A 26,463-nucleotide genomic window follows, 5' to 3' on the forward strand; every position below is an offset into this window, starting at 1 on the left:
TTCAGCAGATGAATGTGAAAATATTCTTCTAGTGTCAAATTCTGCACATCCATCATTCTGCACAGTGAAGCTCAAACATCCTTTTAAGGAAGAGATCGAGGTCAAGGTTGACTGTATTGGCTTGAGTACTCCACGTTTATTGCTGAGTATATTTGAAAGGGACATGGCGTTTCTTCAGTGCTATGGTGTGCACAATAAATTGAACAGGTACAAGAGATGTAAAAGGTAAAATACTGATGATATAAGTTGTGGAATTTTCTCTAACTTTTAATATGTTTTTTATTTTTTATTTTCAGGGAACAAGTTAAAAGAAGGATGGTCCAAATTCGTGTACAAGATGAAGACCAAGAAGGCCAAGAAGAAGAAGATGAAGAAGATGGAGCAGGAGCTGATGAATAGGATCATGTCGATCCAGAGAGATGTGCCCAACGAGGAAGATGTCAGCAGCAAGGAGGGCTCCATTCAGAGCCAGCAGGACTCTGACAGGGTGAGTCTGCTTCACATAACTCAATATATTTCAAACTGAAGAGGACAATTTGTGAAACATGACAGATTCATTGTCGCTTTTTTCTGGCCAAACACCATCAGGAGGACAGTGATCTGGAGAACTACCTGACAAGTGTCCAAGAGGACATGATGGAATTCAAGCTGTCATATGAGATGTGGCGTGTTGGCCGCTGGGCTGTCAGCATCCCTCATGTGAGTTATAAATATCAGTGACACTGTGGAATGTCCTGGAGGCTTGTTATCTGCCTGCTGAGGCTCTGTACAAGCTTGTCCTTGGATGTTATGTTAATGTTTGAGCAGGGTGTTTGAGGGGGAGTTAACTGTGTTATAGGCCGACTGGGAGGATGAGGAGCTAACCTTCACTCTTCACCTGGAGGAGAAAGACAGCCCTGAGAACCTACAGTGGGACATCAGGAAAACATACATGGATGTTGTTTACTTCCGCAACAGATGGCAGGTAAAAACCATCTTAACTGTCCTGGAGACTATAATGTTGAGTTGAGCTTTGACTTGAGAGAAAAGAGTGTTTTCTGTTCAGTGCGAGTCAGAGGGAAGCATTGTTCTGAAAACAAACCACAACTTTAGCATCGCGAGCCTGGAATTCAACTTGTGTACCACAAAATGTAATTGCACTCATATGGAATACAGTTTAAAAACCATTGTCAGAAGTCAAAATCAGCAGGGTTTCTAAGCACTGTTAAAGGACCAGTGTGTAGTATTTGGTGCATGCTAGAGGTGAAGTTGCAGATTGAACTGAACACTGCTCATGTCTGTATTTGATGACCTGGGAATGAGAACAGGCTTTGAAGTGTGAAGGAAAAGGACGATGACAGAACGAGTGTAAACCATAATAGAGTAAAATAAAATCTTGAACCTTTCTTGCATAAAACACATTTGTTTTTACTTTTTGCCCCTTTTTTAGGACTCGACCAGCCTTTCTATGATCCTGGTGCTAGAGCAGTCGGAGGTCAACGATGAGGTCAAAGAAGAGGCCAAAGAAGAGGCCAGAGTATCAGTGGAGCACTTCCTTCAGGTGAAAGACGCCAGATAAAACTTGTATTGACAGATAAACACTTGAAAAATGTCACGAGTCAACATTTTGTTCTTTTCCAGGAATTAGTCTCTGATGATCTGATTGGCCACACTCAACCGGTTTTTCAGTTCCTCTGCCCTCTTGACAAACTGCTGAATGAGGAGGAACATTATGGAGGCGTGTGGGGCCTTCTGAGTGGTTTGGCGTACTTCCTCACTCCAGGCCAAGAGGAAGAAGAGGTAAAGTTCCACCAAACTGTTTTTTATCAAGTTGATGTGTTAAAGAATAATTCTGATTTATTACAACCTCTGTGTTACTTCTGTGCTTTTCATTTTGACTTCTGTATTTTTAATCATTCCTGTTGGTAAAAGTAAGTTAAAACATTTTCTGATGGGGTAAGAACACAGTGAGCCGATCAGCCGAACACACTTAATTGTAAGAGAACAAAGACGAATGGTAAAATTATTACTGAAACTGTCCAGTGTAAACATCCTTCCTTCACACTTCACAGATCATGGTTCAACTTTGACCTACTTATCATGTTTGTATGCACATGTCCCTCTGCAGTGAGGGATTATTACAGACATCACTCGGTTTTGGTTTTCACTCCAAAACTAGAATTACTGCCCTGTGGGTGTATACCTCAGTCAGCCAGTCAGGGTGCAGTTTACAGCCATATATATCCAGACGCTCATAATGTATAGTATGTAGTGAAAACTTTGAAGGAATTTAATACTGCTGTGTGTGTGTGTGTGAGTGTGTAAGTTCTTTGAGAGAAACAAAGAACAGAGTCAAATTCCTTGTAGATGTGCTCAGCTAATAAAGCTGATTCTAAACACAGACAGTAGACAATGCTTTAAATGCTTCAAATATGGACGTTGCTGCAAAGAAGCTACAAAATATAAAAACATAGACTCTTCACAAACATCTTCAAAGCGTCAGCACAGAAGATCTTTACAATCACCAAGGTGGGCACCAAAGATTAGTGTTATCAATTCAGTATCTGACGAAATTGAAATATGGTCACAGTCTTCCCTTCTATCTGAGTTATGGTACTGAATAATGCCCAGAAAAGTGTTTTTTCAGAACATTATGATATTGCAGTTATGTTGATCTTTGACTTTTTGGATATAAAATGTCATCATTTTATCCTGTCAGACATTTGTGTGAAATTGTGTGATAATTAGGATATTAATTCTTGGGTTCTGGCCAAAAAACTAGTTTTGTGAGGTCACAGTGACCTTGACGTTTGTGCTAGATGTAATGAAGTTCCCTCCAGTTGTTCATGAGATATCACATTCACGGAATGGGACAGACAACCTGAAAACAAAATGCCTCCGGCCACGGCTGTCACCAGCATTGAGGCATAAATAGTATTGGCTAGTTTACAACCTGTCTGATGGCCTGACTCCTCATATTTCTTGTCCTGTTGGTTGGAGTAATGTTCCCCGATCTCTAAATGACTTAATCATAAAATCATAACCAATAAAAGAATGACCAAAACTATGGAAATATGACCCATGTTCTCTAAGCAACCAGGGTCAAGGATATCCTGAGAGCCAAAAGCCATGGGTCTATGCATTTCCCGTAATGCAACTTCATAGTCTTTCATTAGATCCTACCTGCAGGATAAATGCCCGTATTTTTCAAAGTCTGCATTACCTGTTTGTAACACAGACTTAAATGTGAAGATTCAAGCTGACCATGACATCAGGGTTATTTTCTCACACTACAGGAGGAATGTAGTGCTGCTTTTATAAATGTCTCCCTGAGCCGATGTATATGGATTTGTTTAGCTGGTAGTCTCAGGGTCAACTGTCATAACCTGATTGTTTTGTTTTCCTTTGCAGAACTCGAGCCCTCACACAGAAACCCCGAAAGAAATCAAAATGTCATCTTTTCTAGAATCCACAGCTCTGACTTTAGAAAAATCTGAAGCCTCTACTGGGAAGGCCAATGATGTTCCCAGTCCTACAATCCCAGCTATTGTTATCTCCCAATGCGATCCTCCTTCAGAACCGTCTAAGGAAGCAGAAACTGAAAGCGAGCCACAATCTGCAAATGAAAACTGCTCTCAGGACAAAACTGAGGACTCTGATAATCCCTTAACCACTCACTTTAAAATGATTTTCAAAGGACTGACCCGATCCAGGTCACAAGAGTCGTTGTCCTCCACAAAAACCACCAGTGATGAAGACCCGCCCGATTCAGACTCCACGCCACACTGCAGCCAAAATGGAGGCGTGCAGGGGGAGAGCGCGGAAGGCCTGTCGTGGCTTCATTTCAATGCGAGGTCAAATAAAAAGGAGAAAACATGTTTCAAGATGTCAGGTGGAGCGAACAAGGCCAAAGGGAAGGACCAGGGCACTTTGCCAAGGGTGGAGGACTCCCAGTGTCAGAAGACCCAAGTCAACTGGGAGCAGCTGGAAGCATCCAAAGCCATATTTGATCTGCTGAAAGAAATATCCGGTTCGTTCAGAGTTCACACTGTTGTTCACAGCATTAACAGCTTCAGGATCATACCAGTGTTTTTGTATGTTGTTGTCTATTTACTTGAAATCATGTGTACTTTTTTAGACATATTACAGCTTTTTAGATTAATGAATGCATTCAATCATTTCAAGTCTAGACAGCCAGTTGTTTTATTTCATTTCAGTGCTCTAAGAAAAATGAATCTGTAGGGACTTGATACTGACAAAGCTAATCCTTTGCATGGAACATGTAGTCTGCCCATTAATCATCATGTGGTATTTTTAAGGTGAAAGTATGGGCTGTTACGAGGAGTCTTTTGGGTGGTGCATTCAGGTGCTTGTGATGAGCTCTGACAATCCGGGTTGGACAGTTGACAGTCAAACACCATCGTATTCACAGGCCCTGTTGTCAAAGGGGAAGAGAGACAAAAAGCAAACATTGATGTGATGAAAAGGATTTTGTTAGTTTGGTAACTTCGTGCACTGAAGCTGTCTATGTAGCTGCCATGACAGGTTGAAGGATATCTCACATGCTTCAGGGAAAGGAAACTGGATTTGATGTTTGGTTTCTAAAATGTTTCACCACTCATCCAAGAAACCTCGTAAGGAAACAATAACACAACCTTGACAAAAAATAACCTTCACTGTGATTAACTAGCTATCTCAAGCAAACTATACACATATAAATGCTTCACGTTGTACTGAAATAAACTAAAACCAGTGTCTCACTCGGTAGGGTTGGAGGAAAGCATTTAAAAATCTAAATGCCTCATAAACTTGAGGAAATCACTGGCAGTCCTGTTGAACCTGTATTAATCAATATTTGTAATACTGACATTTAATAAAATGACTCTGTTATGTCAGATCAGGTCTCTAATGGTGCTAAAATTATGGAGAATTATCTTGTCATGTCAATTTTAGCTATATAGCAAAAAAATTTGCCTTGGAGGGAGAGGGCTTTACAATCTTAACAGACAACACTTTGGACAAGGAGAAACACACTGCAACACTGCAGCTGCAGAGCTTTGTAGCCTTTTTTAGCTTTATGCTTGCACATGTACTGTTTGAATCAGAGCCCAGCCGTTCTCATTGACCGATAAGCTGTATAAACCAGTACAAAATGGTGGTGACAAGTAAGCTAAAACAAGCAAAAACACTTATGTGGTCCTTTTTTTAGGATGTTCTTGAAGATAAGCTAACACGCTGTTTGTCTTAACAGGAAACTCCATCCTCATAAACATATTTGACGCCATTTTGAAACCTGTTATGCCAATCTTGAAAAAGTAAGTTTGGTGTGACGTCCAATTAGATTCCAGATTTTTTTTTACAGAGTACTTTAATTCTTCTCTGTCAATGACTTCTGGTTGTGTTGTATTTTTCTCCAGAAAAGTGAACACTTTCCTGAACAAGATGAACCCAACGGAAGTGCAGATGGCCTCGTATATCGACACTATGCGTGACAAACAATGGCCAGAGTTTCGACCAGCAGCACCTCCTCCTCCTCGTCCTCCTCGCACCAGTGAGGAGAAGAACGACACCAAGGACAGAGCGCACAACCTCATCAATGCCAGATGTAGGTGACACCTCTCTGCACTTGTAGAAGTTATTTTTAGTCTATAATCCATCTAAAATGTATTTTTTTATGTTCTCTCTGTAGATTCAAACTATCTTGTCCTGAAGAAGACGGACATGGAGTCTGTTTTTAATATTTTCCAGGACAGTGAAGAAAACAAAACGCTGGTATATGTAAGTATCTCAGTGTTTACTTTCTGTCACCATCGCTTGTTTATTGCATCTAATTTTCATGTTTTATTTATTATAGCATGCAAATCTTGTTTTGACTTTCTTGCCCTATCTTTCATAACAGAGCCTCCTGTCATTCCTGTTGGGGGAATTTTTTCCCAATGAGCATTCCCTAAATGTGAGTGCAGCTGGCCTGCAGAAAGTGACCAACTCCAGCAACCGATCTGTGAATACCTGACTGTGTTTTTAATGGTACATTTTAGAATAGCAGATTATTTATTAAACATCTTAAAATGCCTTAAAATATGTGTGACCGAACATATCAAACATACTGTGAATTTACTTTGAACAGTTCAACTGCATATTTTAATGATTACACCTGAAATCAGAAACATTCTTTACTGGAGCCGCTTTTTACTTTTATTGTTAAACTCAGAGGAGAAAGTAAATTATGTTTCATTTTTACAGTTTGAGTTTCACCCTTTACACTTTAATTTAAAATAATTTACATTTTCTTAAACATTTTTGTGTCACTTTGAGCACTTGTATGGTGGTATATGGTATTTGGCTGGTTAAGTTTTATATAATATTTCACAATTATTTTCACCTAAATCTGTCAAAGTGGACAACACCACAAAGGAAACTTGAAATAGTGTTTATGTAAATAACTTAGAATTAATTCCAAATAAAATATTTTAATAAAAAGGTTTTTTTTTTCTGTTATATTTCTGATTTTGTGTATTTAAATGAGTTTATACTTTGTAACAGATGTAGCAGTAAATATAAGATGTTAATTAGTTGCTGATGCCAGGTTATTTGCTCAAAGCAATATTTTAAAGATGTTTCAGATGAGTTTAAGAAGTTAATCCACCGAGGGAAATCCTGTAGGTGAAGTCTGAGCTGTGGTAAAATAATTACTTAAATGAAAGAACTATAGAGAAATATCTTTATAATATTCAGGCACATTTTTCTTTTGGATTAAGTTAATACAAACATTCTTCAGATTTGAACCACATACTGTTGCATCAGCTTGAAAATCTGAGCTCAGCTCAAAAACAATTTATATATAGCCAACAATGTTGGCCTTGTTTCCATAACCATTAATGGAAATGCTGCCTCTAATGCTCACTTTCTTATTATGGAAATGTAACAGAATTAATTACAGGATTATTCTGGTCCGGGTCACAGGGGGAAGATTATCTGGCAGTGTAACAACATGAATTCATTTTTTATTCACGGAAGTTCCCCAGAGCAAGGTAACAACATCACACTGAACTTAAATTTGACTTTAAGTTACAGAAAGAAACTAGTCCGGTTTATTTTATCTTATCAGTCTGATGTGATCACTTCTTAGCGTGGATTCAGAATGACGTCTGTGCGTAAATAATAATTTCAGGATTAAAGTTCATTCTTCACCGTTTAAAGAACAAAAAAACAACTCACCACAAGGTCCATTTAGGACCTTGTCTGGAGCTTTCATACATGGACCTCATCAGAAGATGTCTGTCTGTACAGTTTTCAGGGAACTGTAGATCTATGACTGATTAAGGTCATGTGATCGAGATTCCCAGAATAGCTACTAAATGGAGCTCTTACTGCTAAACACACAATGAATGTTTTCACTGGAAACAATTGTGAAACAACAGTACTGGGCAACAACATCAGTGACTACAGAAAAAATCATGAAGTTCTTATAGTTAATAAAACAGACCAAAGGTATTGTAAACATATATTAGTAAGGAAACAACAACAAAAAGCTGTCAGATTGGTCCGTTAAGACAGAAAGAAGCCAAGTATGCTGTCACTAGTGAACATTAAGCCCCAATAGGAAGTAGTACACAGTGAAAAAACATACACACAGAAGAGTACACATGAAAAGCTCAACAGTATATCAGCAGTTACTGCTACCGCCACATCATCCTCAGACTGCTAGTGTAACAGCTAACATGGTTGACTGTAAACTGAGTGCAGGAAATCTAGTTTAACGCATTAAAAAAAATATGTGAAACAAAAAATGTGTTTGGTTACGTATCTGTCAAAATGGCGGGTGTAACCTGTAGCTGCATACTGTTCCAGTAACGGTTGCTACTAGCAACAGTATGTTCAACTGAGACCAACTGCTGGTGTGATGTTTAATTTGCATAATGTGTGAAATACTCATGACATCTATAATAATAATATCTGATGGAGTAGCACAACCATTAAAAACATTAAGTCTTGAAAATGTCACTCATTCGTTAATTAAGATTATTGAAACAAGCAGATGATGAAAGCACATGTGATCGTCTCCTTATAGTGCTCAGAGGAATGAAACGTGGGGACTAAATGGGGGGGAAAGCTAAACATTTATATTTACACATACATCTCCATGACAACTGGGATGCCATTTAAACAGCTATTAGATGGGTCTTATATTAACTACGTGGCTGACTGTCACACTGTGGAGACCCGAACTGAATGTGTGTACAAATAAGAGCAAGGTTGAGTGTCAACAGCCACATAAGCTGCTGAAGTGCCCTGCAGCAAAGCCCTTTAGCTCAGGGCCTCCTCGCAGAGGCTGCAGCTGCTCCTCCACACCGACAGGGGGCAGCACGGTGGTTAACAGCAGCAAACACACCGGGCTCACTAACCCAAGATGTCTGCGCCCTGAAGGATGCTGCTAACGGCGTGAAGGTGCAGGACAACAGACAGGTTAGATAACAGCGTGGGTTATAACTCTTTACTCTCTAACACCTTCCTGGTCGAGCTGGTGTGAAGGGTTTCAGCTGTTTATTGGTCGGAGTCTTAATGCAGGTAGAGAGCGAGTAGCTTCGTTCAATGTGACTGTGTGTCGGGTGTGTGGTGTGTGTGTGGTGTGTGTGTGTGTGTGTGTGTGTGTGTGTGTGTGGTGTCAGTATTTTAAAGGTGCTATTGTATCAGTCTTGCAGTTGTTATTGATCACGTGGTTTGGTGGATTAAGCGGCTCCCCAAAGGAAACATTCATTCATGGTGTTCAGGAGACAAAGTCACAGCTCCCATCAGAGGCGTTGCTATGGTTGGAGGACATTCAGGGCTTTAAGGCTGGTTTATTGTTATACACAGGGTGGACAGAAACCAAATGGTGTTGTGAGGGATTTAACGAATTTATTTTATTTGAAAGCAACTCCAGCTAACTCCTAAATACAGTAAGCATTAAAGGAAGCTGAAGTTTCACAGTTCTCATGGTGTTAAGTGTTGTTTTCATCCAGCTAGTGGTAGCAAGTAGTTTCCCAGTCTTTGTGGTTAGTCTCCATCACATTTCACCTAAATCTGCATAGCTTGTGACTTTGACGTGACTCCCGACTAACCACTGGATGAAAACAGATTTTAGAAAAGTATCTGTCAGGCACTGATTTGACTTTTAAAAACTAGAGCCAGTGTAAATGTGGGACACCTGTTCACCCTATATATATCTATATAGATATATAGATAGATAGATAGATTCACAAAAGTGAGTACACCCCTCACATTTCTGCAAATATTTCATTATATCTTTTCATGGGACAACACTGAAGAAGACACTGCACAATGTACGTTATTGTTTGTACACTTGTTAACTTATTTACGTTCCCTCAATAATCAACACATAGCCATTAATGTCTAACGCTGGCATAAGTGAGTATACATCCCTTTGGCAAAGGTGTCCATGATTGTGTGGCCACCAATTATTCCAGCACTTGCCTTAACATCTTGGGCCATGGAGTTCACCAGAAGCTTCAGGGTTGCCATGGAATCCTCTTCCACCTCCCATGAAACATGCACGGAGCGGGGATTTAGAGACCTTGCGCTCCTCCACCTCCGTTTGAGATGCCCCACAGATGCTCAATAGGATTTAGGTTGAGATCATGCTTGGCCTAGTCCTCACCTTACCTCAGCTTCTTAGCAAGGCAGTGGTCGTCTTGGAGGTGTGTTTGGGGTCGTTATCATGTTGGAATACTGCCCTGCGGCCCAGTTTCCGAAGGGAGGGGATCATGCTCTGCTTCAGTATGTCACAGTACATGTTGGCATTCATGGTTCCCTCAATGAACTGTAGCTCCCCAGTGCCGGCAGCACTCATGCAGCCCCAGACCATGACACTCCCACCACCATGCTTGACTGTAGGCAAGACACACTTGACTTTGTACTCCTCACCTGGTTGCCGCCACACACGCTTGACACCATCTGAACCAAATAAGTTTATCTTGGTCTCATCAGACCACAGGACATGGTTCCAGTAATCCATGTCCTTAGTCTGCTTGTCTTCAGCAAACTGTTTACGGGCTTTCTTTTGCATCATCTTTAGAAGAGGCTTCCTTCTGGGACGACAGCCATGCAGACCAATTTGATGCAGTATGGTCTGAGCACTGACAGGCTGACCCCCCACCCCTTCAACCTCTGCAGCAATGCTGGCAGCACTTATACATCTGGATATGATGCTGAGCACGTGCATTTCTTTGGTCGACCATGGCGAGAGAGGTTCTGAGTGGAACCTGTCCTGTTAAACCGCTGTATGGTCTTGGCCACCATGCTGCAGCTCAGTTTCAGGGTGTTGGCAATCTTCTTATAGCCTAGGCGATGTTTATCTAGAGCAACAATTATTTTTTTCCAATCCTCAGAGGTTCCATGTTGAACTTCTAGTGACCAGTATGAGAGAGTGTGGGAGCGATAACACCAAATTTAACATTTTGACATTTTCACTTAGGAGTGTACTCACTTTTGTTGCCAGCGCATTAATGGCTGTGTTGTTGACTTATTTTTGACGGGCAGTAAATTACCACTGTACTGACTACTTTACATTGTATAAAAGTGTCATTTCTTCAGTGTTGTGCCATGAAAAGATATAATGAAATATTTGCAGAAATGTGAGGGGTGTACTCCCTTTTGTGAGATACTGTACCTGCCCATTGCATCTGCAAGTGTCTGCACTATGATCTACACCCTAACTTGCAGTGAGCAAAGAGCAAATTTCTGATCATCTGAAGGCAGTTTAAGTGACTGAGAGCACTAGTCTGAACACAATAATATGCATTAATTAAATGATTAGCAAAAGGGGAAGCCACAACAGTACTGTGACAGAAACTTGTTGTGTGATCCTTGAAACATACAGTATTGGTAGTGTAAATCATGTAAGTTTGCTAAAATATCAATAGGCTTCTGTTAGTGAGCTGCACTCAAACAGTGAACTGATCGGAATTTTGCTGCTGTACAGAGCCAGTAACTGCTTGAGTCATGAAAGTGAGAAAAATCAGTCAGTGTTATCTCCTATTATTCTGGTCACCATAGCAGTCAGGATGTAGAGGATGACTTTCTCCTTAAATTTAAAGTTGTGTGAACTGTAATCAAATGTAATCAATTGTAGCTTTCTAAACTGGATTGGACAGTAGTCAAACCAGTCTGTAGTGATCTGTACTGGATTGGTTTCTCCCTTCTGGGATGTAGAAACATGGCGGTTCAATGTAATGGATTCCATGGAAGGCAACCCACGGCGTCATTCTAAGGTAACAAATACACAAATTCTTATTTTCAGGTGATATACACTTAGTTATGCATATTGTAATCCATTTCTGCCAAAAGATCCTCCTAAACATTACACACTGGACCTCTAACTGGGTCTTTGCGAGCTAGTTGAGGTGCAGACATCTGACACGAATGCCTGCCTGTGAAGTTACTCTGGGGTTGTCCAACTGGGAGGAGACAATAAGGCAGACCCATAAAAGGATAGAGGGATTATATATCCCTTCTGTCCTGGGAATATGGGGATATCTGCAGTTTTATAGCCGGCAGCATAAAAACTGTAATCAACTATTGTTGTAGTGTAAGTCTATTTTATTGCACTTGTAGGTTTTTAATGATTGTCATTTATCATCTGTTGTAAAGTTCAGCATATTTAAGTAAAGATACTGACTGAGTTGCAATCCAAATAGGCCTGTAATAACCTTTGTGATGCTTGTATTGATCTGATTTTTTAGGATATGACAGGTGTGCACTGCACTGAATTTTCACAGTAAAATGTCTTTGCAGTTGTTGACATTTCCTGCCAGAGTGAAGGGGTGTGAACGGTTTGACGCTATAAATACTGAGGTCCATACCTCCTGGACCAGACCTGGCTGTTCTCAATAAGAAGTAAGGGTATCCATGTAGACAAAACACTGAAGTGCCAGTACTCTGTACCGGTTGAGTACCATAGCCAATACCAATAGCTCAGCTTGAGGTTGAGCTTGATTAAAGTGTGTGAATGGAGCAGGAAAATGATGCAGTGGAGGTACAACTCTGCAAAGTACACATGAATGTAATAACTATTCTGAATTAAAAACATGATCCAAAATATTCCAGGCGATCCATAATAATGGCATTTTAATGTAGACTATCTAAGCTGGTGGCAGCCACAGCAGAATGTCTGCAGGACCATAAACTCGGTGATTAAATCCGAGCTAATGAGAGTTCATGTAACTCGTGTGTTTATCACTGACTGTACGCCTCTCTTTTCACACTTTCAGAGGACACACAGCTAAGTGTATTCATCTCAGAGTGTTTGTGTGTGTCTGTGTTAGAGATAATCATTTGTCGAGTGTTCGCGGTTCATTAGAGTGAAGTGGAGGAGAGTTGCCCTCTGCACATTTGGAAATGAGAGGGGGTCTGGCTCAGAGATTTCAACCATGAAAGTGATGCAGAATGAGCATGAACACACACATATATTAACATAAACAAACACACACACACATATGTGCATCTACAGACATTAATTTAAGAGGCACACTTCTGTCCACTGTCCACACACTAACACTCAGGCACAGATGTTAATGAATATATGAGAATATTTTTCATAAGTGCTTCAATGCATGAATACCAATGCAGATGGCTTGGTAACACAAGTACACACACACACACGCACAGCTGATAACAGGAACAGAGAGGGACAGGAAACTGAGTACAAATTATTTTCATCGAGCATGACACATCCATTTGACATCTCACCGTGAAAAAAAATGCTTAAGCAATCACAGTTTTGGCTGGCCAACATCTGAGCTGCTAATACATTTTCTATGGGGCTCACTGGCGCATCCCCACACCCTACAGTATGTGTCCTCATTTCAAAGATGACGAAAAACATGGTGAGATTGAGGAGGAGAGACAGGAGGGGAGGTGGGGAGAGGAGATGGCAGTTAGAGGGGGAGGAATGGATGACAGAGAGAAACCATAACCTGACTCATTTCTTTTTCCTTTGAAGAGTGTTTTCCAAAAATATGCATTATGCAATACTTGACAATGAGGCTCAGTTAAGTACAATTCTGGTGCTGGATACAGATGGTGGAAGAAATTCTTCTCAGTACCTGTAAGGTGATGAAATTAAACATGAGTATAATGCAAATGCAAGCCATGCTATTAGTTTATTATTATTATTATTATTATTATTATTATTATTATTATTATAATAATACATTTTATTTAAAAGAGCGCTTTTCTGAATACTCAAAGACCACTGTACAATACTAATAAAAGAGAATACAAGAACATCAATAGGTAGATCAGTGAGTCAAGAAGCAACCTAAACACTGGACAATTTAAGTTTACTCTTTATATCTAGTGAGGGAAGCTGGGGTATTTACAATTAATCCCCAGGTCCAAAAAGCTGAATTTAGTGGAAAGTATTTATGAATTGACATAGGCATATAATAACATGCTAATAAAACGCAATAGCAAAACCACCCTCCTAACTGGTTGAAGAGACCGTGGCCTATTGCCATTACACTTTTTGCGCGATGGGAAAACTGGGTGCAGCATTTTCAAATTGACCTTCTGAACCTCTTGACTAAGATATTTGAAGACTCCAGACCAAGTGCTACTACAAGTGCTAACAGGTAGAGGACAAAAAAGAAAGGAAGTTATGATGTGAGCTATGAGTTATAGTAAAATACAGTCAAGATACTTGAAAAAGATGCGTAGAGTATGACTTTTAAGAGGTAATCATACCATGGCCTGAGAATTTTAAATCCTCTTTTAATTAAGACTAGCAATCAGTCAGGCTCTGTATCTAGTATTAGAACAGAGTTGCAGGGTAGTGAGGGCAAGGGTGACATGTCTGCTGCTATTGGCACATCTGGTCATTATCAGATGAATACTGAAACAATAAAGAGGAAGTCGAGTCAAAAAATCGAGCAGCTCTGCCCGTATCATGGCGAATGGAGGGAGAGGAAACACCACAGCGATCCTGACATGATTCTGCAATGCCTTTTATTTGTTATAATGGGTCGACACAAACCCAGCGGTAGTATCCTAAACAGAGGACAACACATTGTCAGCGAAATCATTCCATTTAAGCACTATTCGCTAGTTATAAATACTGGTCTGCCATCTACTCCCCAAGGGAGCACAGACATAAAACATGGACAACTATTCGTAACTACAAGGATCAAGAATCCCATACCTCAGTCATTTACTAGACGTTGCAGTTAGCTAAGTAAAGAATCGCGTCATATCACTTCTCCATGATACTAGAAACTGCACACGATGCAACAACCATTGATTACCTGATCCACGCCTCGCGCGCGCGAAATTTGGGTAATGCGAGAAAATACTATGGACCACCACGCCGCGCACACACCAGGTCGAGATCCACTATCCGTCTACTTTTTTAACAAGCGATGAGAATTTAAACTGGACTAGTTGAAATTAAAGGCAGTATTATAAAATCGCGCATGATTAAAAAAGATCGCTGGATATGTTTAATATAAATACCCATTATATCAGAAACCAAGTAATCTAATTTAACAAAAAGGGATTAAATATTAACAAATGCTATAGATACGAAACTATAAAATTAACTGGAGAAATGCTCGCTAGTCTAGTTGTAATTTGGAAAGCTCGCTCATTCACTAGGAGTCCAATGCGAGGAGTGTTATCCTGCTTGCTTCTCACTACTTCCCTGATTGTTCCAGGAAAAGATAGAGTGCGCTTTTACCCATACACTATATCAAGGTATTGAAGCAAACACATCAGGAAAACGGCTTTGGCGAGCAGTTATCTCCTTTCAATTGATTGTGAACAGCAAATCAAAAGATCCAACCTGCTTCGAACATGATATTGCACGCTCCAGTGCAAGCAACCTATCATGAGAGCGCACTTCTTTAGTCCAGGGGCGCGATAGAACAAGAATGTAAGACATAACGATGTACTGCTACGCTAGCACACATTGCTCGAAATACTAGAATTTGTTAGTGCCATCAAATTATATATATGAAGGTTAGAGTTGTTATCAGCACAACTATAAAGAGAAAGGCAAGAAATGATGGGTGTTCAAGTGAAGGCATAAGCTTTGTCTAGGCACAATTACAGCGAGGACCACACTCTACATAAGCACCAAGCTGAGATATATATAAGTGTACAATTGGCGAGTGATACCAAAAAATTATAAGCAATATGGTTGGCGCCTGTGAAAGACTATACAATGAACTGCAAAGCCCAGGACAAGAAGTTGCTATATACCAACTCGCTCGAAGACTCGCGCAGAGAGTCTTTCTACTTAACATACAGCCGCATATAGGTTTATCATTCTTACATCATAGCAGTGGCTAACTCTGGATCTGACATCCTGGTGCGATATCTATTTAGTACGATCTAAATTATAAATATCATTCTCACCCGCACGTTATCTAGACTCGAAGAACTACTGTCCATACTACTTTACAAATCATGAGACTGCGATGCATCACAGCACACAATATGAAGATAATAGGATAAAAGACACCAGTATACATATTGTAAAGAGAGAACGTCCCCTATTATAATGTATCTTATAAAAAGTTAAGTTTAGTTAGTTATATAATATATTTTCATCCCAGTTGAACAGCGCATGAGGAAAGAGGTCTTGACCTTAAAATACACAAGCTTTCATTTGCTGGTCACCGTCGAAGAACGGGTTAAAGACAGAAAAAATAAATAAATCAAAAATATATTGCTGTATAGTACATGTCTGCATCCATCTTGTGTTTTAACCAAGCATATATACAGCTAGACACTTACAGTTTTGATTGAAAAAACCGAAAATGACACCATGTAACCACAATTAATCATTACAACTTTTACCGCAGGATTAACAGCCAACAAAAGATGTATACAACGGTTGGGGTACAAAAACTTGAAACACTAGCTCACACACCAATAATATTATTCCCTATCACAGACACTTCATGACATAGACATTGTTTTAACTCTCCTAAGATACCACTACTATATTTTATATCTCACACATTCTACTTCTTAGTGATTGCAACATTAAGCATTTCTTGTATGCTCGTTTAGAGCAATTTCCTCTCACACAGTTTAAGTATGCAATATGGCTCTGCCTTCGAGAACGACAGACACTGTCATATACCATGTAGCCTACTGTACTTGAAATACTTCTCAGCAACCACAACTCCCTGAAAGGCTGCTGCAGGCACATACGAGCCAACTAGCGAAGACTCACAAATTGAACATGAACTACGACGCTGTTCACTTCACTGCCAAAGATTTGTTCAGCTTTTGAGATTTTTATCAGCTAGATTAGATAAATGCCATGAGTCTATGCCGAGAAGCCGATAATGGTTCTCTCGCAAATAAACATGACTTGGAGAACACAGCGGCATCATTCAATTATAAGGGTGATGCTCATTCCTCATCCTTTCAATCTGAATGCGCGTTCTATGCCCTGAATGCATTGAACCTCAGGTCACCTCCATGTTGTTGTACAATGCAAAGATGCTTCACTCTATCTATCTTTCTCTCGACTAAACAATTCATGTCATAATGCAAACCAATTAATGAATTTTGTCGTGTAAAGTAATAAGATATACTGATAAATTGATGTGTGCTAATATACGGGATGTGGACTTGGGAAAAACTGATCAAAACTACTTTTACCTCTCTCTATCTATACACTTCGAACACACCATGTGAACTTGGATAGCGTAGTCATCGAGGTAACTAGAAATTTATAATACAATCAGATCAGTAAAAAACTATAACCATTTTGTGTGAAAGCATTTAGGTATAACTAATGGAAATGCCAGTGCAGGAAGGCTCTATACACGGTGCTGCAGAATGAACTAGAACCCCCAAGCTTGCGCGGTAAGTATGTAGAGTACCATGCAGTTTGCTACATATATTTCGACACTGAAGAAGATGTGGGAAGAATACGACCCAGAGCTTGATTTGCAACATAATATCATCTTTCAGATGAAAGAAGAACAAATCACCAAACAGGTGCTTGCGATAGTAACATTTTTGTCGAAACGACAGTCTGAGGATCTACAGATTAATGAACAACCACCCAGCAGGTGATGCAGCACAAAATGTCTGTAGGTTAAACACCGTGTTTGTCAGGAGTAGCCCATCCATTGAGAATCCAGCTGCAATTGCGCCTTGTGTTAGCGCGCATCACACGGGTTACGGCATGCCGCTGGTCCGTTCCGCAACAAAATAGCAAGACGATACCGGACATGACCCTCGGCGGTCCTACGCGTTTAAAATGGACGGCAGGAGCCAAAAAGACATAAATCATCTTGAGAGGTAAAGTCATTCAGGGGTTTTCCTCTTCCTGCATATGTACGGAAGGATTAAGGAGAAGTATAGAAGAGAGAATATACTAAATAAATCCTATATGAAGGGCCAACTACTTGGTCCATCTGTATGCTTATGTGGCCCTGGGGTCCCCGCTCCAATGACATTATTGTGCTGCATCAATACATAACGTAAGTTACTCCACTGTAGGCTTAATTTTACTATGGTCACTAAACGCAACATAAGTTTACCTGTCGGAGTTTTGCCCGGTCGCTCGCACCCCGCGTACAGCAGTCACACCTTGCTAGTCCTCTTCGGCTAAGTTGCACAAGTTGATGGAGCTCCCACCATCGTTTTTTTATTAATTATCTTTAATTTATACAAAAACGATGGTTTTATTTTGTTTATGAAAATGTATCAGCTCCTGAACGGTCGCATGCCAGTGGTGTGTTCTCTATATATATGTTGTAAAGACCAGGACGTTGTCTTGATCGACATAAGGTTTTTTCTCTTCTTTCTAAGTCCTTTCTTTTTATAGGGTCAAATTTAAAAAATCACCATGGGAAATACAAAATCTTCCATCAAATCATTCTTCAGTGAAAGTGCCACTGATAGGTACAAGTGGCCAGTTTCGCAAAATAGCGAGAAGTATGGGAGTCCTCATCTAAACCTGTAACTGTGTAATTTCCTTGCACCCTTGCGAGCTGAGTCCAGAGGACTCAGCTGTTGCTCGATGTTAGTTGTCTAGATAGTGCTGTTCGTCGTAGCCTGTAAAAGTTTTACCGGGCGCGACTGACTGTATGATCTTTCTACGAGTGTCTGAATAAATGGCGGTTTTTGCGCCACAAATGATACGACGTTCCTTCGGCATAACTTTAACTCCAGGAACGACAGAGTACACCAAAGCTACACATACCGGAAGCATGTGGAAGCAAATTATACAGCAACATGTCTTTTTGATAGATATCTTTCAATCTTTGCACATATGAACCCCATTGTTCCTTATTCTGATTCTGTTTACACTGTTTAATTTTGATTCTCTGCATCCATTCTTGATACCATATACACAGCTCTTTTAAACAAGTGAATTAGAAGCAATGCTCTGACTGTTTGAGGGAGAGCAAAGAATCCAAGCGGAAAAACCTTTAACCATAATGTGGAATGCGTTCGCACTTCTGTATGAAAGTGTAATTGATGGGTGCCCTAATTTTTCAAGATCAGGGAGGCCCGATATTTTCAATATTGTGTCAGCATATTATCAAAATACATTGGTTTTGATAGTGGTACAGTTAATTTTGGTTACATGATTCTGTTAGTTTTAATGTAATTATTGTTTCTTGTGTTTTTCGTCCTTAAGCCCAAAGCAACAACTTTCCACAGTTGACACAGTGCCCCCTCAAGCAGCAACTACAGCAAGCTGTGTCAAGTAAAGTCATCTGGCTATTCAGGTAAAAAAAAAAATTGTGGAGTGCTTTGCACTTCATAAGTTGTAAGAGGTTTACCATCATCACAGAATATACATACTATTCCAAATTAAAATGAAGCAGAATATATTTTGAATTGTGAAGTTATGTGTTGCACGCATAAGATGTAATGTATACAAAAGTTGAAAGGACAATCTGATGTATAATACTCTATTCTTGTGATATGAATAATAGCCCAAGAATGTTCTGTCTCACTATCCTCGGCATGAAAGTAACTTTGAGTATGATGCATTAATAGAGTTCTTTGTATTTTACAGCCTCCACCGGAAAAGTTGGTGCTACAGTATTTGATTGGAACGGCTAATGTAAGGTAAATCTAAAACCCGGTACCTCTCATTCTTAGTTTTAAGTTGACTTTTATACTGACATGAAAATCGAGTTCAGATGAGGTTTGATTTATTTCTGTCTGTATTTTCCAGATTTAAAAAAAGATGAAATGGCCTTGTAAAACATGTAGATTTGAAGCTGACACACGGACAGAACTGTTGAAACACTACAGACTAAGACATGGAATGGTTAGCCGTGGCCAGACAGTGCCTTGCCTTTATAAGGATTGCCCATGTTCATTTAAGACGTTCAATGCCCTTAATATTCATTTATCCAGGCAGCACCCTGAGGCAGTGACATCAAAAGAGATTCTATCTTTTAGTTGTGTCCTGTGCAGTTCCGCTTGTTTTGATTCAGAGAGGCAATATTTTGAACATCTTGGAAGCCATTTGAGGAGATTTGAAGTAGTTGCATGTGTATTCAAAAACTGCACCTTCAGCTCAAACATATATTCAACCTTCGCCTCGCACAGACATAGGAAACATTCTCCACATGGCCTTGAAGACTTTAAAGATGAAGTATTGAAAAAATACTCGAATCCAGTTGTTGCTCAGGATGAGCCATTGTTTGACACTGAGGAGGAGGATCCTCAACCTTTGATTGAGGAAGACAAGGATCTATCTCGGATCATAAAGGAGAAGTTTGGCAGCCTTTTTCTTAAGTTAGAGAGCACCTTTAATGTGTCAAACAAGTGCATTGATGAAATTGTGGATGAGCTTCAATTCTTATCATCCACAGCATCAGTTCCTGTTATAAGAGAGTTGATCGAGTCTACTCTAAGGACCCATAGCTGTGAGTTGGACACAGCTGTAATCTCAGATTTGGTTAAAATTCTCAGCGAGGCACACCCAATCAGCTTAGCTTTGGCAAGCAACGGTCCCTTTTCAACATCCTACAAGAGAAGAGAATTCATAAAGGAACATTTTTCAGTTGTTGAACCAAAAGAGTATATACTCGATAAAAAAGAGGGCAAAACATTCCAGTATGTGCCAATATTGCAATCTCTATCACAGGTTCTGAACAACAAACGCAATCAAGAAGAACTATTGGATACTGATAGAAATTCGGTAAGAGCCTTACAGTACCAATCTTTTCATGATGGATCCAACTTCCAGAAGAATGATTTTTTCTCTGAAGAGGACAGACTTAGTCTTATCCTGTACATTGATGACTTTGATGTGTGCAATCCTTTGGGAACTTTAAGGAAAAAACACAAAGTAACAGCTGTGTATTGGATCTTGGGAAACATTCCAGCACAGTCTCAATCAGCATTAACATCCATTAATTTAGCTGTTTTGTGTAAGGCAGTAGACACCAAGACATTTGGATACCAGAAAGTGTTAGAGCCATTGCTGATGGATCTGAGGACTTTAGAAAGAGATGGCTTATTTGTTCCAGCTCTGGGAAAAGTTGTCAAAGGAACTGTTATGTGTGTGGTAGCAGACAACGTAGGAAGCACACTCGTTGCAGGCTTTTTGTTGAAGCTATTTCTGGTTGAGCGGCTGGAGTGAGGATGCTTGCCGTTTTTGCTGCCTGAGCAGGTCAAAAGAGGTGAGATCTGGTTTTTTTCAACGGAGAACTGAGGAGCAAAATGCAGTACATGTTCAGACTGCTTTGTCCAGTCTGAATAATTCCCCGTGCTATGGTGTGAAAAACCAGTGTGCACTGTCTGAAAAGCTTGAGCACTTTCATGTTACATCTGGGTACCCTCCAGATGTTTTACATGACCTTCTTGAAGGCATCATTCCATTGGAATTGGCGTTGTCTTTTGATGTCCTCATCAAGAAGAAGTATTTTTCTCTCATTGAACTAAATGATGTCATCCATCAGTTCCCTTACAAGTGGAGTGATAAGACAAATCGCCCTCATCTTGTCCCCGGCAACTTTTCAAACCGTAAATCGGTGGGAGGCAATGCTCATGAAAATTGGTGCCTGCTACGTCTGCTGCCTCTGATGATAGGTTTGAAAGTACCTGAAGATGAGCCTGCGTGGCAGATGCTTATGACTTTGAAATGCATTGTGGAGCTTGTTATGTCACCAAGCCATACAGAGGAAAGCATTTGCTATTTGGACAGTTTAATATCTGAACATCGCAGCAGACTTCTTGAAGCTTTTCCTCAACAGAAGCTCATCCCTAAGCACCATTTTCTTGAGCACTATCCCCAGCTTATCCGAGAATTTGGTCCTGTAGCTGCTCTGTGGACCATGAGATTCGAAGCAAAACACAGCTTCTTCAAGAGAGTTGTCAGACACACAGGATGTTTCAAGAATATCTTGCTTTCTCTTGCAAACAAGCACCAGCTCATGATTGCAAACCATCTCCATGAATCGAATGCAGTCAAACCATCACTCTTGGTTACAAAAACAACAGAGGTGTCTTTGGATGTTCTGAAGGATGACATTAAAGACACATTGAAGTGAAGATTTCCAGGTGTCACTAGAGTACATATTGCCAACTCTGTGAACTGTTCAGGGACCACCTATGCTGCTGGAATGGTGGTGTGCCATGGTTCTACTGCTGGGTTGCCAGACTTTGCAGAGGTGCTACAAATTATGGTAGTTCATAACAAACCAGTGTTTGTCATCAGACTAAAAATGGCATGGTACAATGAGCACCTTAGAAGTTTTGAGTTGGAGAACACAAGCAATGAGCAAGTAATTGAGCAAAAGGATCTTCCAGATTTTTATCCTTTGGCGGCATACACTCTGGCAGGAAGACGTCTGGTAACCTTGAAGCACCACATTTGCCTCCCTTATTAGTGGACACAAATGTGGGATGTTTGTTGAAATTCGAGTTCGAGCTTTATTTTTGTCTGGACATTAAACACCCATATCCTGTCTCCATCCACAGATGCATTCACAGGGGTTTTCAAGTCAACAGCCTTAGGTGCTGCACAGATTATTCATCACATCTACTTATATTTGTAACAACCAGCATTTATTTCTGGTCACAAATGAGGACTTTTTTCTGGACTTAGTTGCAACTTCACATCAGAATGAATGTCTGTAAAGATTAGCAAACAATTTTTGTGTTTATGATGCAGCTTTTTCTGCCAGGATGGGCACCCCAGCAAAGCTCCGCATCATTTTTGGAGACGACGATATTCGTAAACTCATTCTACCTGCAGGCATATCAAGCAGCCTCACAGACCTTATTTGTGCTATCAGAAATTCTTTTGATATTCCTGGGGATTTTTCTGTGCATTATCAGGACATGGATTTCAATGGTCAGTTTTTCACTCTAACCAGCATTGGAGATGTGGAAGATCATGCAACATTAAAAGTTGTGCCAGTAAAGCCAGTTGTCCTCACTCTCAGTTCAGTGGAAGAAATAGAGGTTGACTCGCCTTCACCACAAGAATCCTCTGATACTATCTCCACCCACTCATCATCATCAGACACCATCATTCTCTCCTCCTCTGATGAAAGCAGAACTTCCCGACGCTCTCAACCATGGCCAGCCAGATTTGAAATACCAAATTTTCCTTTGATGTAGAACAACATCTGCAGGCTGGAAACCAAGCATTCCTGAAGGATGGTGCCCTGCTCAACCACCCAAGTTTGACAAGCAGCATACTGGAGAAGCTTGCAGAGGTGGTTTTTGGTTACACGGCATACCCCACAGGGATTCAAATTTTGACAGTGGTCGAAGCCTTAATCGAAAAGTTCCCATGTCTCAGGGAACCAGGGTCTTTTAATGGCCTTTATGGGTGGAAGCAGAGGATGAAATGGAAAATGGGGAATTACCGTGCAAAATTGAGAGGCCGTCTATGATGCCCATCCTTGCCTGTCCAGAGCTGGACATTCAGTTGATGTTGCTTCTATTGACAACATGTATAGATTAGTGCATTCATATAGTACTTCCTACACAAGTATCTTCTGTCTGTTAAAACAGCGACACATTGAAGCGAGACGGAAGCCACTTTAAAGAGAAGGAGAGGGTAGACATGCTGCACAGAATTACGAAGAAAAAATGAGCGGATAATATCTAGAAAGATGGAAAGATTCTTTCTCCTTAACGAGAAGGAAGTTGTAAAGCATGCCCGCCATAAGATTTGGAGATGGCTGCTCTTTCTCTGAATCAGGTAAAACAAGTGTGGGTGTTGTTTATAATCATTAAGAAATAGTGTTTGTTACAAAGAAAAAGTAAATAGCAAAAATCGTACCTCCTTTTTTTCAGATCAAGGGGAATTCAAAAAAGAATCACAACGTTCCCTTGGAAAGAACTTTTCTCCCACTTAAAAGCTGGACTTCTACACTCAAAAATGCAGGAATATTCAGCAAAAAAGGGGCCGCCGTAGCTGGGACCAAAATACGACCACTTCTAGATTCACTCCAGCCAGGTAACCCACTCTGGGGTCCCGACCCCATAGTTTGGAAGGCTGACTTAAAGTTTTCAAATGCATACAGTTATTGGAACGTGGATTAACCCTACAGCAGTTAGGAGTAAATGCCGCTCAAGAGGACCAAACCAATGCAGATCCAGGAGTTTAATGAGTATCATAGTTTTGTATGAATTTTGATGTTGCTTTCTTATTGACAACATGTATAGATTAGTGAATTCATATAGTACTTCTTTACACAAAGTATCTTCTGTCTGTTAAAACAGCGACACAGTTGAAGCGAGACGGGAGGCACATTATTCCCGCGCCCTGATGGAATTCCTGGGGGATCTTCAGGGGAATCATCAAGCGACTACAAGGTAAATTCAACACATTTTCAGAGTAATGACTCAAGTTCACTTGAGTTTTTGAATTCTTATTCACTTCCCCTTTAAATACAACTTTGCTTTGAACCATCAATAATTGTGAGAAATCTTTTTTTTAAATGGACCTTTATTGGTCCTTTTTTTTTTGCATGGTTGCCTGAAAAGTTTCTGTCCTTGTTGGCAAATTTGCATTCTTGTGTGATGTCAAAAAAAAGTCATCACAGAACCAAATTTTAATCTTAATTTACCAAATTATGTATTTAAACAATCAATAAGTTTACCTAAATGATAAAAATTGTATATTGCTTGATGAAAGTTTGTATAATGCATGAAAAGCAAAAAAATGAAAATTGACAGAATTAACTGAAGTATTGGATTCCTAAGGCTGATCATTGCCTTTTATAACAACTCAATAAAAGAATCAAAATGCATCCTTTCAATAAGTAGTCTTTATTGTAAGTGCATTCAGGTGGTTCTTCCAGTTGGAGATGACAAAAAGATATTTTCATAGATGTAATTAAACTATATGGCCTATTACACAGTGTGTGAGTGGGAATGCATTCCTAAAAGTCTCTAAATTAACTCAATATCTCATAAGAAATAAATCTAAAATGTCAATGAATTAAATCATATTCCTGACATGAAAAATTTGGGGTAATTATTATCTCTCCTCGCTTTTCTTTTCTCCTCTCTCCTACCTTTTCCTGTGTTATTTTCTCTCTCCTCCCCTATCCTTTCTCCTCTTCTCTCCCCTCCTCTTTCTTCCACTCTCCTCTCCTTGTTTTTCTCTTCTCCTCTGTCCTCTTTCCTCCCCCCTTCTCTCTTCCCCTCTCCTCTGTCCTCTCCTCTCGGCGTGCTACATGCACATCTGTATTATTCAGTGTTTCCAATAATGAGAGACAGGAAATAAAGTTTAGGAATCACTAGAGTTGTGCATAAGGTCTGTAAGGCCTGATTTACTACAGGTTGTTTGTGTGTGTAAAAGCGAGTGCAAACTTCAGCTGTTATCGGTACTGTGGAACAGGAATATTTTCAGAATCAGAAAAATTTATTTCAAACTGAATATTCACAAGACACCAAATTCCGCAGCAGACAGTACACAGTACTATAAGAGTTTGAAAAGGGGTTGGATTAAGCAAAGCTTATGTTTCCAGACCCTAACAACACCTCCTCCTTTTTGTATGATTCAAAGACTAAATTTCTAAACTTCCTAATATAATAATTTTAGTGAAATTATTTTAAATGTTTAGGATCGATAAGTATTGAAATATTGATATTTTTGACACTAGTCTATAACTTGAATAAAAAATTAAGCTGTACTATGCACCTGAACATGGCTTCACATATATTTTACAGGGATATCCCCACAAACCAAGAAGTGAAGCTCAAATGGACCAGGCTGAGCAAGTCCTGAGGATCGGTGTCTTCCACACAAGTGAAGAAGATGAAGGTGCATCTGACACTGATGTGTCGATTGTTATTGACAACTGTGGAAGTGTTGCAAAGGCCTGTCTCCTGCTCATGGGCATCATTTATGCCATGAAGTACACTTTTGAAGTTTTTTAAAAACTTCTTCTAGAACTTGATGTCCTTAAGCTGTCCCCGAAAATCCTGTCTCTGCGAAACAAGCTTGTAGCTTGAATGCACATGTTTGACCCCTGAGTTGTCCTTTCAAAGAGGGCGCTAAAAGAAAAATACGGCACAGTTGTTTCTGTGGCTATTTGTCTATTTTTGTTATTTTTCTCTCGTTTTAATGTAATTGTTATTTTAACTTTAAGTACTGTATTAAACATGTGGCCATGTAGAGTGGCTAAGTTTTGGGGACAAAAGAAAATAAGTTAGATCAGCATTTTCAAGTTAAACCAGAGGTTCTCAACTGGTGGGTCGTGGAGCCATTTTCAATGGGTCACGGATGTGAGTGTGGGCATGAAAAGAGCGAGGGCGAAATATCGCACTTTTTAGTGTCAAGATGCTCTGCTTTTTGTAGGATATTACTCATGATACAGAAACAGACGTTTAGAACCTCAGGGCAAAACACTATATTTAAGATGAAGCGTTTTAAGATGAAACAAATAATAAAAAGATAATAAAATAATTTAAGATGCACTGAAGGTTCCTGAAGCATGTCAAACGTTTTTTTTCGAGAGTTTAAGGTTAAAAAGCCTATCCAAAAGATAGGCTACGTATGCTCTATGCAAACAGTTCCTGAACTTGTCCTTGTGCCTTTAACAAGCTACCTCACCTAACCTACCTAACCCATTTCAGTCACCCTAAGATGAAATTTCTGTCATCATCTACTCACCCCGATGCCGATAAAAGGACTGAAGTTTTGTCAACATTCATGCTCTTCTGGGAGTTTGCCGAGATGTTTGTTTCTCACAAAACTACAGTGAACGGCAACTTGGCTTCAAACATCCAAAAAATATGTCATGAATCAAAAAAATTTTGTCCTGCAGCTTACACCTTCCTAGATGTTTTGAAAAAAACATAACAAAATTGTGTTTTGGCTTTGTTTGCTCTGCTTTGCTTCCTCTGTGGTGCTGCGTGAACATGGATGGGCTGGGTGGAAGTTAGTAGTGTGTAAGTTTGTGTGCGGCGTTTGAAGGAACACGCAAACGAAGAGCAGCAGAGCAAACAAAGCTGAAAACACAAGTT

At 39.9% G+C, this 26,463-nt stretch overlaps 2 protein-coding genes across 4 annotated transcripts in view; both read left to right on the forward strand.

The window, feature by feature from the left end:
• The window catches only part of si:rp71-46j2.7, an 11,612-nt gene extending 5,150 nt beyond the window's left edge, over positions 1-6,462 (forward strand). The window contains exons 7-16 of the mRNA XM_035669521.1: positions 297-487; positions 589-699; positions 839-964; positions 1,430-1,540; positions 1,621-1,779; positions 3,391-4,009; positions 5,231-5,294; positions 5,397-5,584; positions 5,669-5,757; positions 5,879-6,462. Of these exons, the coding sequence (XP_035525414.1) occupies positions 297-487; positions 589-699; positions 839-964; positions 1,430-1,540; positions 1,621-1,779; positions 3,391-4,009; positions 5,231-5,294; positions 5,397-5,584; positions 5,669-5,757; positions 5,879-5,992 (1,772 nt within the window). The 3' untranslated portion in view covers positions 5,993-6,462. The remainder of the gene's footprint in view (positions 1-296; positions 488-588; positions 700-838; positions 965-1,429; positions 1,541-1,620; positions 1,780-3,390; positions 4,010-5,230; positions 5,295-5,396; positions 5,585-5,668; positions 5,758-5,878) is intronic.
• A 1,869-nt stretch (positions 6,463-8,331) lies between these two features.
• mrpl11 (mitochondrial ribosomal protein L11) overlaps positions 8,332-26,463 on the forward strand; it is a 59,882-nt gene continuing 41,750 nt past the window's right edge. Inside the window, exon 1 of one of the 3 annotated variants that reach the window (XM_035669464.1) lies at positions 8,332-8,445. The gene's annotated coding sequence lies outside the window, so the exon portion shown is untranslated. Of the gene's footprint in view, positions 8,548-26,463 lie in introns of all 3 variants that reach the window. The other 2 variants (XM_035669466.1, XM_035669465.1) reach the window with 2 other exon arrangements.

The sequence above is a fragment of the Morone saxatilis genome, unplaced genomic scaffold (genome assembly GCF_004916995.1).
Source record: "Morone saxatilis isolate NCDOM2014 unplaced genomic scaffold, NCSU_SB_2.0 Contig22, whole genome shotgun sequence".
Lineage (NCBI taxonomy): Eukaryota > Metazoa > Chordata > Actinopteri > Moronidae > Morone > Morone saxatilis.